Source organism: Adiantum capillus-veneris, chromosome 13 (genome assembly GCF_014529385.1).
Source record: "Adiantum capillus-veneris isolate H3 chromosome 13, ASM1452938v2, whole genome shotgun sequence".
NCBI lineage: Eukaryota > Viridiplantae > Streptophyta > Polypodiopsida > Polypodiales > Pteridaceae > Adiantum > Adiantum capillus-veneris.
In genome coordinates this window covers 58,268,174-58,281,850 of record NC_140943.1, presented here as the reverse complement: position 1 = coordinate 58,281,850, position 13,677 = coordinate 58,268,174, and the positions used below count along the sequence as shown (strand labels likewise).

The window sequence follows — 13,677 nt, the reverse complement described above, 5'->3', positions numbered from 1 at the left end:
AACGAGCTCATAGCTGAAAATCACGTTTTTGCCTTCTCTTTAAGTAGTAAAATGGCCTCAAGAGTGCCAAGTGTCACTCATTTGTGCATTTTCCCGCTTTAGACCCTCGGGTCTAAAAATATCTCACCTGCAGCCTCTGTTGACTTGGCCACAGAGTAACAAAATGATCCCCATGTCAAACTGCACGTAATGACGCGAAGACATTTTGCCGTCCAAAAATAGCAATCCCTAAAATTTAGGAGTTTCTGTCATTACATTCTTCTAGGTCATCTGACCCTCTTTGTACATTGCAGCCACACCCAGAACTGAAATGTAGCCTATGTAGCAAAGGATTCCGCTTTGGCTGGCCAATGACCCCACTTTGGCTAACCATGGTCCTTGTCCAACCTTAGTGCTCTTTAGCCCTCAAGCCTGGACTCTCTCTGAACAGTTCCACACTGGCTATGCAATGCAGGGCAGTTAGATTTCCAGAGGGGTGTTTCCAAAAGGTAAAACAAACGAAATTCCCCAAAGAAAGAGAAAATAAACAAAAATGAAATTGCCACTGGCTGGTGACACACAGCATGGGCACGACTGTTTATTGCCCAGGTCTTTAGATTGCATGGCATGCCTGAGACGATCGTCTCCGACAGGGACTCCAGGTTCACGAGTTTATTTTTGGGCGGCTATTTGGGAGAACATAGGCACGTGGTTGCAGTTCTCGTCATCGTTCCACCCGCAGACTGATGGGCAATCAGAGATTGCTAATTCAGTGAAACATGTTTGACTCTTTGAGATTTTTGAATTTGCTACGAAGGTTCTACCCTTCCGTAGCGCGAAAGATAAGATTTTTCTTTGAAGCAGACCAGTTCATGAGGGACTTGGTTTGGAAGGCTTTGCAGAACTTTCAGGAAAGACAGAAAAAGGCAGTAGATCGCCATTGTCGCGATTTGAAATTGAAGGAGAAGGGTTGGGTGCTCTTACATTATGGAAAGGCACGCCCGAGAAAGAAAAAAAAAGGGAAAGAAGCGGCTTCTTTGAAAGCTTAACATGAAATGGTGTGGACCTTTCCAGATTTTCCGAAAAGATGAATGATATCTCCTTTGGACCGAAGCTGCCAGAATACTTGGAAGATTCACAATGTTTTTCATGTGAGTCTTTTGGAGCCTTTTGAAGGCAATATGCCCGATGATGGGAAGCCAGATGTGCAACCCGAATTGGACGAAAACGAGCAGATACTCGTTACAGAACAGAAATTTGCACAAAAAGAAAGAAAGAAGGTAAAGCGAATTGACGGTTCTTGGTTAAATTCAAGACCTACTTCGCATTGGATGCGAAGCGAATGGAGGAGGAAGACCTAGCAGATATTCCTTGGAATTTGAATCTTTACCTTGAAGCTTTTGGTTTGGCATAGTCTATTCCAAATGGAACCCAGAATTCAGATTGGCCGGAGATCTCGAGGGGAGTTACTCCGCTCCTTTGTCAACAGAATCACAGATGCCTCGATTTTTGAATACTGGAGTCACTGATGTCTCTTTGAGCTTCAGGGATACTGAGAGCTGACAGTATTCTGTTGTATGACTTTATGAAATGAAATTTCGGAATATGAAATTAATGTGTTCTTGACTTGTTGTGCAGGAACTGATAGACGAAATGACTGCAGCATTTTGGTCTAAATGATCTCGAATAGACATGGTTGCAATAGAGGTTAGTCAATCGGGCATCTATAAGGTCACGATTGTATCTAGATGCGATTGCTAACTACATTGCCGATAAATCATGGTCTAAGATCTGAATGAATGTTGATTTGTCATGTGTCTTGTGATGTCGTGTGATGTGACTGTCGATTGGTACATGTGCTAGATGTGTGTTCCTAGTGCGTAGGTATTAACAGTCAGTGTGTGTTGATACAAGTTATGGCTTCTGTCTGTTTTGCAAGCGTAATCGAGAGCGATTACAATGCTTTCAAGAGGGGGGATGTCACAAAGTGATAACGTGGCTGTCTTAAACCCTAATTTTGTTGAAATCCTAACCCTAAAATCAAAAACCCTAATTCTGCTTTTGGCAACCCTTGTACTCTTTAAATAAGTGGATAGGCCACTCACAACGCAGACCGTCTGGACACAAAGTCTGAGTGTGAGCGCATGCCCGCACTCTTGTACTTTGAACTCAGATTAATACAAAAAGAAATACCGAAAGGGGCGCCAGTCTATGGGGCCAATATCTCTAGGCACGGAACTCCGCCGGCCAGTGTCGAATAAATTGTGAACTGTAAATTGTTTTGAAGTGGTTATTTGGTGCTGTCGTGGTAGATTCTTGACTTGGAGTGTCCAAGTCTGTTACAGAAAGATAAGGATTCACGACCCCGGCTCACTCTTCGGGAGAGGGCCAACTACATCAAAGAGGGGAAGTGTTTTGGATGCGAGGAACATGAGCACATCTCCGCGAAGTGCCCTAAAAAGGCACAGCAAGAACAAAATGAAGACAGGCTAGAAAGTTAGAAAGCAGTTGAGGAACATGGACGAAAAGGCAAGGTGAAAGCAGGACTGGTTCCGGATTGCATGGGTATTGATCCAAGCACAATTGATGAAAGTATAGAACTTTGTCGAGCTTGGGGCAAAGTGAAAGATCAAGAAGCCCTGATTTTCTTTGATGGAGGAGCCAAGGACAACTACATTTTACCTGAATTGGCGGCGCGGCTCGAGATTACACCCGATCGGTTGGGACCACAAGCAGAGGTAGGTCTAGCAGCACCCGAAGGACGTGGCCATTACACCTGTCATTGGCAAACTTCGGTTCTCAAAAACAGGTAGAGAAGCTACGAGGACTTTTACATAATACCCTTGGAAGGTTGTGATGTTCTCCTGAGAGTCCCTTGGTACCATAAGAACAACGCCATGGTCGATGGGTCAAGAAAGCGACATTGACTACTGAAAAGGGCCAAAACATTTTACTTGATGTGAAACTAAAGGGCGAATCTGTCCCTATTGTATCGGCTTCGGCCGTTTCGAAATTAATGAAATCCAGTTTGTTTGTTTACTCGATCTTTTTGAAAGAGTTGAATGAAGAACGTAGGACAAATATATCTGAACTTGATAAAGAACGCCAAGGTTTTCTCCACACTCATGCCGATTGCTTTTCTAAGGGCCTGCTAGGCGAGTTTCCACCAGCTCGTCTTGAGGATCATACCATTGATCTGATACGTGGAAGCACACCATCGAACCGGCCACCTTACCGTGTGAGCCGAGCCCAGAATGAAGAGATTGTGAACCAAGTGAAAGACCTCTTGAAAAAGGGTCTTATCCAGCCGAGTACTTCACCTTACTGCTCTCCGATGTTGGTTTTGAAGAAAGACGGATCTTGGAGAATGTGCATTGATTATAGAGCTCTCAATAAAATCACCATCAAGAACAGATTTCCGATTCCGAGGATCGATGATATTCTTGACCGACTATAGGGATCCTCTTGTTTCAAGAGGATTGATTTGAAGAGTGGATATCATCAGATCTGAATCGCGGCAGGAGATGTCTACAAGACAGCTTTTCGGACGAGGTTCGGTTTATTTGAATTTTTGGTGATGCCTTTTGGCCTTACCAATGCTCCAGCGACCTTTAACCGAATGATAGACATGATTTTCAGAGAGTACAGATCTTTTGTTGGCTTTTTCTTTGATGACATTATTGACTTCTCCAAGCATGAGGCAGAACATAGAGAACATCTGCTACGGTTCTTTCAGGCATTGCGAGATCACAAGTTGGTGATCAATGCAAAAAAAAAGGAATTTTTCTTATCAGAGATTCACTTTTTGACACATCGTCTCAACAATAGGAGTGCAGATGGACCTAGCCAAGATTGAGACTATACGTGATTGGCTCAATTTGAAGAATGTTCATGAAGTTAGAAGCTTCTTGGGCTTATGCTCTTACTATTGGCGGTTCATTAGAAAGTTTGCAGAGGTTTCCTTCCCCTTTGCATATCTTGACACAAAAAGGAGTCCCTTTCTCGTGGGGACCCACAAAGGTGATTGTCTTTCAGACATTGAAAGAGAAATTGACTACATGACCAGTTTTGACTTTGCCGGATTTGCAGAAGTCATTTGAAGTATATTGTGATGCTTGTGGTTGTAGTCTGGGTGCGGTCTTAATGCAAGAAGGCCATGTCATTGCCTATGAGAGCCGATTGTCTTCAAGGCCGGAATTGACAGCATAGATATATGAGAAAGAGCTTTTGGCAGTTATCCATGCTCTCACTTAGTGGCGACATTCCTACTCGGAGCCGTTTTTACGGTCTTCACAGATCACCAGAGTTTACGCTACTTCTTGTCACAGAAGTAGCTATCGGAAAAGCAGATGCAGTGGGCGAACATCTTGTTAGAGTTTCACTTCCAGATTGTCCATGTGCAGGGACAAAAGAACTTGGTGGCAGATGCTTTGTCTCGGAAGCCGTTGGTCTTGGCTATTTCCGTGATACATCATAGAAGCTTTGAGGACATGGTCGATTAGTACACAACAGATCCAGGTTTTGCAGATGTATTCAGTCGAATACAGAATGGGGAGGTAGTAGCGGGATATTCCATTCGGGATGGCTACTTAATGAAAAAAATGATGTTGTGCGTTACACAACTGTTGAGGGAAAAGGTTCTAACCGAATGCCACTGTCCACCATTTAGGATCACCGCGGCATTGATACCACCTTAAAAGGTGTCGAGAGATACTTCTTTTGGCCGAGACTCAAGAAGGACGTGGACAATTTTGTACGCAGTTGCTTGGTATGCCAGAAGGTCAAGTTTGACAGGCATAAAGCACAGGGATTGTTACAGCCTTTACCCATTCTCAACTGCCCCTGGGAAAGTATTGCTATGGATTTCATTTTTGATCTCCCGAAGACAGAGTGGGAGCAATGGTATCTGGATTGTTATTGACAGATTTAGCAAGCAAGCTCCCCGATTCACGAGTTTGTTTTGGAAGGCTATTTGGGAGAACATTGGCACACGGTTGTAGTTCTCGTCATCTTTCCACCCGCAAACAGATTGGGCAATTCGAGATTGCAAATTCAGTCGACTGGATTTATTGAAGTCTTACATTTCGGATCAAAAGACTCAATGGGAAAGGTTTTTACCTTTGGTGAAATTTGTCTACAATAACATGATCCACTCTTCGATGGGGAAGGCGCCATTTGAGATTATTGAAGGTGCTCCGAAGGTTCCACCCTTCTTAAGCACTAAAGATAAGATTTTTGAAGCTGACCAATACACGAGGGACTTTGACACTGCTTTTGCCAAGATCCGAGAGGCTTTAGAGAAATCTCAAGAAAAACACAAAAAGGCAGCAAACCAACACCCTGGCGATTTGAAATTAAAGAAAGACGATTGGGTGCTCTTACGTTTTGAGAAGGCACGCCTGAGAAAGAAAAAGGGAAAGGAGCGGCTTTTTCCAAAGCTTAGCATGAGATACCATGAACCTTTCCATATAAAAGAAAAGATAAATGATGTCTCCTTTAGACTAAAGCTGCCCGGTACTTGGAGGATTCACAATGCTTTTCATGTGAGTATCTTGAAGCCTTTTAAAGGCGATGTGCCCGATGAGCAACCCGAAGTGAAGGAAAGCGAGGAGATACTCGTTCCAGAACAGATACTGGCACATAAAGATAGAAAGATAAAAGGTAAAGTGATGAGGCGGTTCTTGGTTAAATTCAAGAACTATCCCGCATTGGATGCGAAGTGGATGGAGGAGGACCTAGCAGATACTCCTCAAATTGTGAACCTTTACCTTGAAGCATTTGGTTTAGCATAGTCTACTCCGATAGAACCCTGATTTCAGCATGGGCGAATCTAGTGCAACAGGTATACACAAGAGGAGAGTCACTCCGCTCCTTTGTCGACAGATTGCCTCGATATTTTGATTTGATATAGAGTCTCTGATGTCCCTTTGGGTATTAGGGATACTGCTGAGCTAACAGTATTTTGTTGTATGACTTTATGAACTGGAAATCCCGATAATGAAAATGATACTGATTGATTTGTACTTGACTTGTTTGAGTGTAGGAATTGAAAGGCAAAATGACTCGAGCATTTGGGTCTCATAACTCTCTATAGACATGATTGCAATAAGGATTAGGCATCTGTGAGGTCTCGACTGGATCTAGATACGATTGCTAAATACGTTGCCGATTAATCATGGTTTGAGATTTGGAATGATTTTTCAATGTGATTTGTCATGTGATGTCCTGTGATGTCGAGTGATATCCTATGATGTGACTGTCGACAGGTACATGTGTTGTTCCTAGTGCGTCGGTACTAATAGTCAATGTCTGCTAAGACAGTTTATGGCCTCTATCTGTTTTGCAGGCGTAATCGAGGGCGATTACAATGCTTTCAAGAGGGAGCTATGTCACAAATGGGTGACGTGGCATGGCACTGGACACACTCACACAATGGGGCAGTAGACCCGGATACATTGAAACTGGTTGATAGCACACGTGGTAGCTATACGGTAATTTTTGAAAATTGCGGCGCTTTTTTGCGCTGACTTGTTGACGTGGCAGAGCATACGGATTTCCGCTTCTTACGCTGCTGTATGGAAATCCTTGGATTTGCGCCGAGTTGCTTTTGGGCTCAGTTGCTTTATTTATGGAGAAGCTTTTGATTATTGCTTTTGGGGCTTTGCTTTTGGGCATCCCTTGTAACCAATAAATAAGTGGGCAGGGCCTCACTTCTCAGAGCATCTGGACGCAGAGTCTTGAGAGTGAGCACCCTCCCACTCTCTTGTACTTTGAACAGAGATTAATACAAAAAGAAATACCGAAAGGAGCGCCAGTCTTTGGTGCCAATATCTCTAGGCACGGAACTACGCCGGGCCGTGTTGAATCAAGTGTGAATTGTGAACTGTTTTGAAGTGAATCTCTGTTGTGTCGCGGTAGAATCTTGACTTGGAGTGTCCAAGTTAGTTGCATGTTTCCTCTTGGGGTATGTATGTAGTTGTGATGGCAGCTTGTTTTGAGGCACGCAAGGTGACTATAGAGGATGATGGGCAACCACTAATGAGACTAGAGATATTGGTTGTGATGATGCCGAGGATGCTGCGTTGCTATCGGCCATTAAATGGCAATGTGTTGGACCTCTGAATGTAGGTTCTTGTGATGTGAGTAGGCTTAGACAACAAGCCAAAGTTTTGATGCAGTAGGTATACAGGTTTGTGCATGTACCTAGATTTGTTACTAGGTATGGTCCACCTATGCATGATGTTTGTTCACAACAGCTAGTGGATTGTCCTCTCGTCATGAGGCTATGCTACAGGGCGTCAAGCTTCAGTGGGAGTATACCATGAATACGATTCAGTCAGAGATCGCTTCTACAGTGAGAGCAGTGGATTGACTTATGGCTGACCATGATAGCATTGATAGGAGGCTATGGGAGGTAGTGCTTGACCTCTTGAGGTACTTGGTTGATACTCAGGTGTTGTGCTTATTCTTAGATGTGCATGGAGTATTTGTACACAATTATATATAGATGCGGTTGTACACATCAGTTTGCCTACTTCCAGTGTTTGGTGGCTTCTACATAGCCGTTAGTTGATGGGCTAGGATGAGGTTTCTCATAGTCAATCTCGCTTAGATAAACACATTTTGTGTATTCATCCTTTAGTAGTCTAAGGATCGAGACTGAAGGAGCTTACCATTGGGGCTCCGGCTACACAGTGTGTCTCTATCTCTTCTTGCTCGCACTTCCACTCCCATCACACACACCACTTAGCTTCCTCCGCAAGGGTGGCATTTATTACATCCACCTTGTTATTTGGCATACCCTTATGCCATTCCACAACTGTCACATGCGCATTGCACTTGAGCCACGTGGACAAGCTACTACTACAGGTCATCATCAATCTTAGTTAGATTAGGATCTAGCTTGGCATTTTGTGAGCCTGTAGGACATGCATGATCATGCAGGTCAATAGTTACATACCCTCACTTGCAAAGTATAGTCACTTAAGCATATAGACATATGAATAGTCACGGAAGTCATTTATAATAAGTGACTTTGACATGACATTTATAAAAAGTAGGTAGGGCAAATGGCTAAAACACCTATAAAAGAGTCACTTGGCCTTTAGTTTTTAGGACATCGAGCGCCCACAGCACCTCAGCACCTCAGCACCTAGCGTTTTGCATCAGATCACCCCAACGTTTTTGCTCCACATCAGCACCTCAATGGCTGCCCACCAATACTGGAAAGGGAGAGAGGCAGGCTGCTAGAGATGGCACTCCAGTCTATTGGCTACTTCTTCTTAATGATCCTACATGGAACTCGTCGGGGTCACTTAAAAAATCTCTACAAGGTCTCCCGAGAGTTATTAAAATCACAATCCAAAGTTTCAATAAAAAATCCCCTTTCAAATATGCCATGACTAGTCAATTCTATTAGATCCTCATGGAAGATATCTGCAAAAACACATTGGTTCAGGCATGCACAGCTCGCACACTATATGGCCTATGCTTCCGATCTTCCCATCAGTATGGGGCCGCAATCACGTGTGCTCTTGTCCTTGACTCGTACAATCAATTGCACAAAGGGGGTTATGCGGTGTTCTATCCAGTCTGATGGATCAGTTCAGGCATGCAGGTCATGTGAACAGATGCCCTAAGTTTTCCTAGTCGACAGGTTAACTCTAGGTAAAATTAGCGTGTCCATCGAGCTCATATGGGCTTGACCTATGGAACCTTCATGACAAGGAAACTAGAAGCAGCAATTGATAGTTATGAAAGGCCTCTTGAGCAGTGAGATAACAGGCCATGAGACAGCCAAAAGATGCCGAGAGAGGGACAATTTTATTCAAACAACTTGTTGCACCAAAGGTTGGCAGGTGCAGCGGGAGTGGGGGAGAGAGATCTTACTGGGCTCTTAATATTTGGTGCAAGCGATTGCCAGCATAGCCCCTCTCTCTAAACAACGTAGGTAAGTAAAAGCCCATTTTGTCAATGTATGCACTTCTTAGTAAAATTGCAAGATAGCATTAGAGGACACAGCATATTTTAAATGCAAATGTTGGTTTCAGCAGTCAACCCATTAAGTAGATTATTTTGCACATGCTTGAATTTTAGAAAGATGTTCAAGGTTGCTACCAGGCAAACGTTCATTTCCGATAGTTTCAGTGACATTCTCGACAATGGCTGCAGCACCACTGCCACATACAACCAAACTAGCCAGCTCTGCCGTATGCTTGCATACTTCTCGAACTACTAAAGATGCGTTTCTTCTCACCTGAGAATCTGTGTCTTTCAAGGATAACAAGCTCTTTGGAAACACATTTGCAGCAACAACTTTCTGCACATCACATAACATTATCAATGAAACATGATCCAAGCCTTTATTAAGGAGTGGTTCAATCAGAATTAATGTCAGAATGGAAGCAATTGATCATACTTTGGCCAGGTCCTCCGAATGCTTTGCCACAGAGCTTAAGCAGCAATACACCTGCAGGTACTACAAGTAGATTTAGAGAGGCCATTATCTTAAAACTGAATTTCAGACTTCCAATGTTATATTTGCGACCTTTATGAGAGAAAATGGACATTTACGTCCAAAGAATTTCAAAATTTATCTTGAAACAGGTGAAAGGGGATTCAAACGCATCACATGACTGGAATCAGTAATGCACTCTATGAGATTTTCTTTCATATAATACTTACAGTACCTGTGGGAAACCTCAAAATGAAGGAAAACCCACAAAGAAGATAATGCACAAAGTAGAATAGAACACTTAGACCTTGAAGGGTTGAGGTTGTGAGCAAGTAAAAGCAGCCACAAAACAACTCTAGGGTCTGCTGAGAGATGTCGTGTAATACGTATATTAATGGTGGGAAATCTCAGGATGAGGAAAAAACCCCAAAGAAGACAATGTACAAAGCAGAATCCTGCACTCAGATCAGAAAGAAAAGCAATCAAGGGTCTGCTGAGAGATGTTCTGAATGCTGTACAGAAGCGTTAATGACCGCTGACGAGACATCTGAAAGAAGTCAGAAAGATCTCTTGGAGGTTGAAAGGACAAAAAATCATTCCTAAAACTCCAAATGGACGGCAAAACTCAAGAATGAACCCAATTGAAGAAGATGACAGCATCCATAGAAGGGTAAGATGGCACACCAAACATCCTGAACCACTTCCCAAAGCAGAAAGAAGGGAATCTGACACGAAGGCAACTGGAAATGCACTAAAGAGATGCCTGAGAAGAAATATAGAACCACGGTAAATGCACAGGAATGTCCTCCACATGTCAACAACATGGAGAATCATGCATCAGAAACATTAGGCAAGCACATGCTATTGGAAGCACTCCAACAAGTCATTGCCATAGAAACAAACGTGGAAGATGACTTTTTCATACGCATGTAAGACATTTGCACCACCAAGCATCACCTTTTTGGCATATGCCACAAACAATTGCACACCTCTGATACCCAAGAATGGGATTGTAGCTTTGCATATATGTGCTGAACTGAAAACATCACAAAGGTGTCGTTCTTTCTTGAGCATCTAGAGGAGGAATCACCAGAAAGGGTCAAAGCCAATCACAAATTTGATACTAGAAAGAGCCCTAATGATTACCCAAACTAAAAGGATGTTGAGCAATACAAATAGAGATACGTTTCCCATTTCATCATTCAATACATTCATCCTTTTTCGTGCAATAAATATGCCCTGAGGGGCGCAAATCAGTTCTTGTAGTTGGAAAAGCCATGCTCCAATGTAAACTTTTCAAATAGAAAGGATTATTAGCCAAACCAGTTCTAGGATGCCAAGATGGCCAAATGCAGAAGAGCACAATCTTCCCAAGAAAACCACTGAATGCACTCCACCCACATGATCTACCAATACCACTTGCGTGTCATATACCAGTGCGATTCGCAGTAGCGTGCTCAATGCTTGGATGGCCTTGTAATATGGAAAGTTTTAACACCCAAGGATGATAGTCAACGTGCTCAGCTTCATGAAATGAGATGAGAAATGGCCAATAGAGCATACCAGGCTCGATATAAATCATTTTGAAACTGTGACTCTTGAAGCTTATTGCACTCCAGATTAGATGCATGTCATGACTACTATCACCATTCATCTAATTTTACTAGGCCATAGAGTGATTCAAAATATTGTAGGAGCATATTAGTATCTTATCTCTAAAGCTAAAAGCCTGTATTTTCATGAATGAAGCTACCTTATCAAATCCTTGAAAAGTAGAGGGGTTCTTTGAAAAAATCATGCTTGACATCCGAGCCATGTGGAGGTTCATGAATATGCACTGCCAGAAATGGATACAAACCACTTGCATACCTGTCTCTTTAGCCTTGCATCTGGATGATTAATCAGAGGAGCCACTAAAGACAAGGTATTCGTGTCAACCACAACTTGAGCAAGCTTGGGAGAGTGCTTTGCTATGTTTGCCAATGCAAGCACGCTAGCACGTCTTAGCGGCAACTCGGACTCCTGTAAAGCAATGATCGGAGTGTTTATGAGTGCAAATTGACAGGAATGTGCAATCAGATTTTCAGAAATCTCATTTTTGATAAATGGGACTTTACAGGAGTTTTTTGGGATTTTTCCTGTGGTTTATTTTGGGAATTTTCCCCATGATCGCATTGTATATCTTTCAGGGTTTTTTGGATGAATCTCTGATGTATGGACCTTCAGTTGATGTTATGTAATTCTATGAATTGAAAGAAGGATAGTATGTTGACCTGGACACAGACAACTAACAGGGGTACTGCACCAGCATTTACAACTGTTTCGGCAAGCTTGGAAGTGTGTCTCGCTATGTGCCCAAGTGCCGAAGCACCTGTTTCCTTGACAGCTGTGTCAAATTCTTCAAGGCACAGCACTAGCTCATCCACAGCCCCGCTATCGACAACGGCTTGTGCCAGAGCCGGCGTGTGTTTGGCAACAGCATTTAGGACATGAGCAGCTGGTCTTTTGCTGTACCGGTCCAGCTCCCTGAAAGTACAAACCCTATTCTTCACACACAGAAAAACTGTACAAAGAGAGGCAAAAGCTTCCTTCAATGTTGTGCTTGCCATGTCTAAACAAGATCAAGCAGCATCTCTCTAACACTTGTGTGAGTGTGTGTCTTGTGTGTGTGTGTGTGGTGGTAGGGAGGGATAGCGGAAACATTGCATAGACGCGCACGTTGCGCGTGCGCGCGTGCGCACACACACACACACACACTCTCTCCATAAAATTAGCGGCAACATTGCATATGCACGCACGCACACACACATTCGGTAAAATTAGAGGAACGTACAAGATATGGACACTCAAAATGGGTGAAGCCATGTCAAAAAGCTAGAAACAGTCATACCGTGCGTGCAGGCACACACACACAACACACATGCACACACGCACTCACTCTTGAGAGACTCAATATGGCTTCTATACTGAGAAAACACACGATGCACACATATACATTGAATGTGCAACTCTATGGTTAGTGCAAAGATGATGCATTCATGGTTGTGAGATGCCTACAATCGAACTTGAGGATACGCAGAGACTGATGCGGATTTGGAAAATCGATATATTTACTTGAGAGATTGGGCAAGTTGAAGATGGATTTTCTGGGCTACCACAGCAGAGGACAGGTCTTCGTTGTAGTTTGCAAGATAGCCAAGGGCGAGAGCAGCAGTTTGCTGGACTTGAGGAACACTGTCCAGCAAAAGGGGCTTGAGAAATTGCATAAATCCCGCTGTATGGAGGGCCTCCACATTCTGCATAATAGCACAAAGAGATGTGCTCTCTCTCTCTCTCTCTCTCTCTCTCTCTCTCACACACACACACACACACACGCACACGCACACGCACACGTGCACGCACACACACATCCTTGCCTGCCATTTGGAAGCGAGCTCTGCGACATCCTCTGCAAAGGAAAGGCGAGATCTCTGATAAGTATCGAGGACATTGAGGATCGACCTGGTGGTGGCCATCCAATCATCATCATCAGATGGCTATGGCTAATTTGGAAGGGGAAATGTTCTGCCCCTGCTTCAGCCGGCATCCCATGATGGCAGTTATTCTCGTTGTTGATGTTGGACCTCCCCAACTCCAGGAGCTAACAATGTTAGAAGGTTTAGGGTAAAAACTAGTAGCCTCCAAACGTGACAAACGATGCAATGTGTGATTACATTTTTTAATGCTCGGATAGTTTAGGGTCTAGCTACTTTAAATACTCCTTTGTTTAGGCTCTAGCTCTTGGCTATACTTTTATTATACTAGTACTCTTGGCTGCCTTCGGCGGCGCCTCTCTCTTTCTCTCTCCCTCTTTTGGAACGTAGCCTTCATCTCGCAACTTGCGCCACGTGTAAAGGGGACTCCCCTCTGCCATATTATGTTAAGTAGATTCATTACTTTGTGCGCTACCTCCTCCAATCCCATCCTTAAGTCCCAATGCTAGGACTCATCTTAGATCTCTATCATCTCTACCCCTATGGGAGCTCCCAGGTGTCTGAATACACTCCCTTTTGAGATAATCTCTCCTATCCAGACTGCAGGGTCAAAAGAGTCGTTCTCCGACAGGGGTCTTGACTTCTCTACATTGCACTTGGATCCCGAGGCCACGAAAAATGTTTGCACAATCTCCACAACTCTCCTGACAACTTGAGGGCACGCCTTCAAGAATAGGAGCGAATCATCTACGAACATTTTGGCCAATAGTT

General features: G+C 43.5%; 1 protein-coding gene across 2 annotated transcripts in view; it reads right to left on the bottom strand.

Annotated features, from left to right (window-relative positions):
- Positions 1-13,096, bottom strand: part of LOC147444070 (uncharacterized) — a 29,693-nt gene extending 16,597 nt beyond the window's left edge. The window contains exons 1-6 of one of the 2 annotated variants that reach the window (XM_086526804.1): positions 12,850-13,096; positions 12,548-12,729; positions 11,707-11,959; positions 11,303-11,455; positions 9,398-9,457; positions 9,097-9,298 (exon numbers count right to left, since the gene is read on the bottom strand). In XM_086526804.1, coding sequence (XP_086382930.1) covers positions 9,097-9,298; positions 9,398-9,457; positions 11,303-11,455; positions 11,707-11,959; positions 12,548-12,729; positions 12,850-12,948 — 949 coding nt within the window. In that variant the 5' untranslated portion in view covers positions 12,949-13,096. The remainder of the gene's footprint in view (positions 1-9,096; positions 9,299-9,397; positions 9,458-11,302; positions 11,456-11,706; positions 11,960-12,547; positions 12,730-12,849) is intronic. The other variant, XM_086526805.1, reaches the window with a different exon arrangement.
- Between the last annotated feature and the right edge of the window lie 581 nt (positions 13,097-13,677).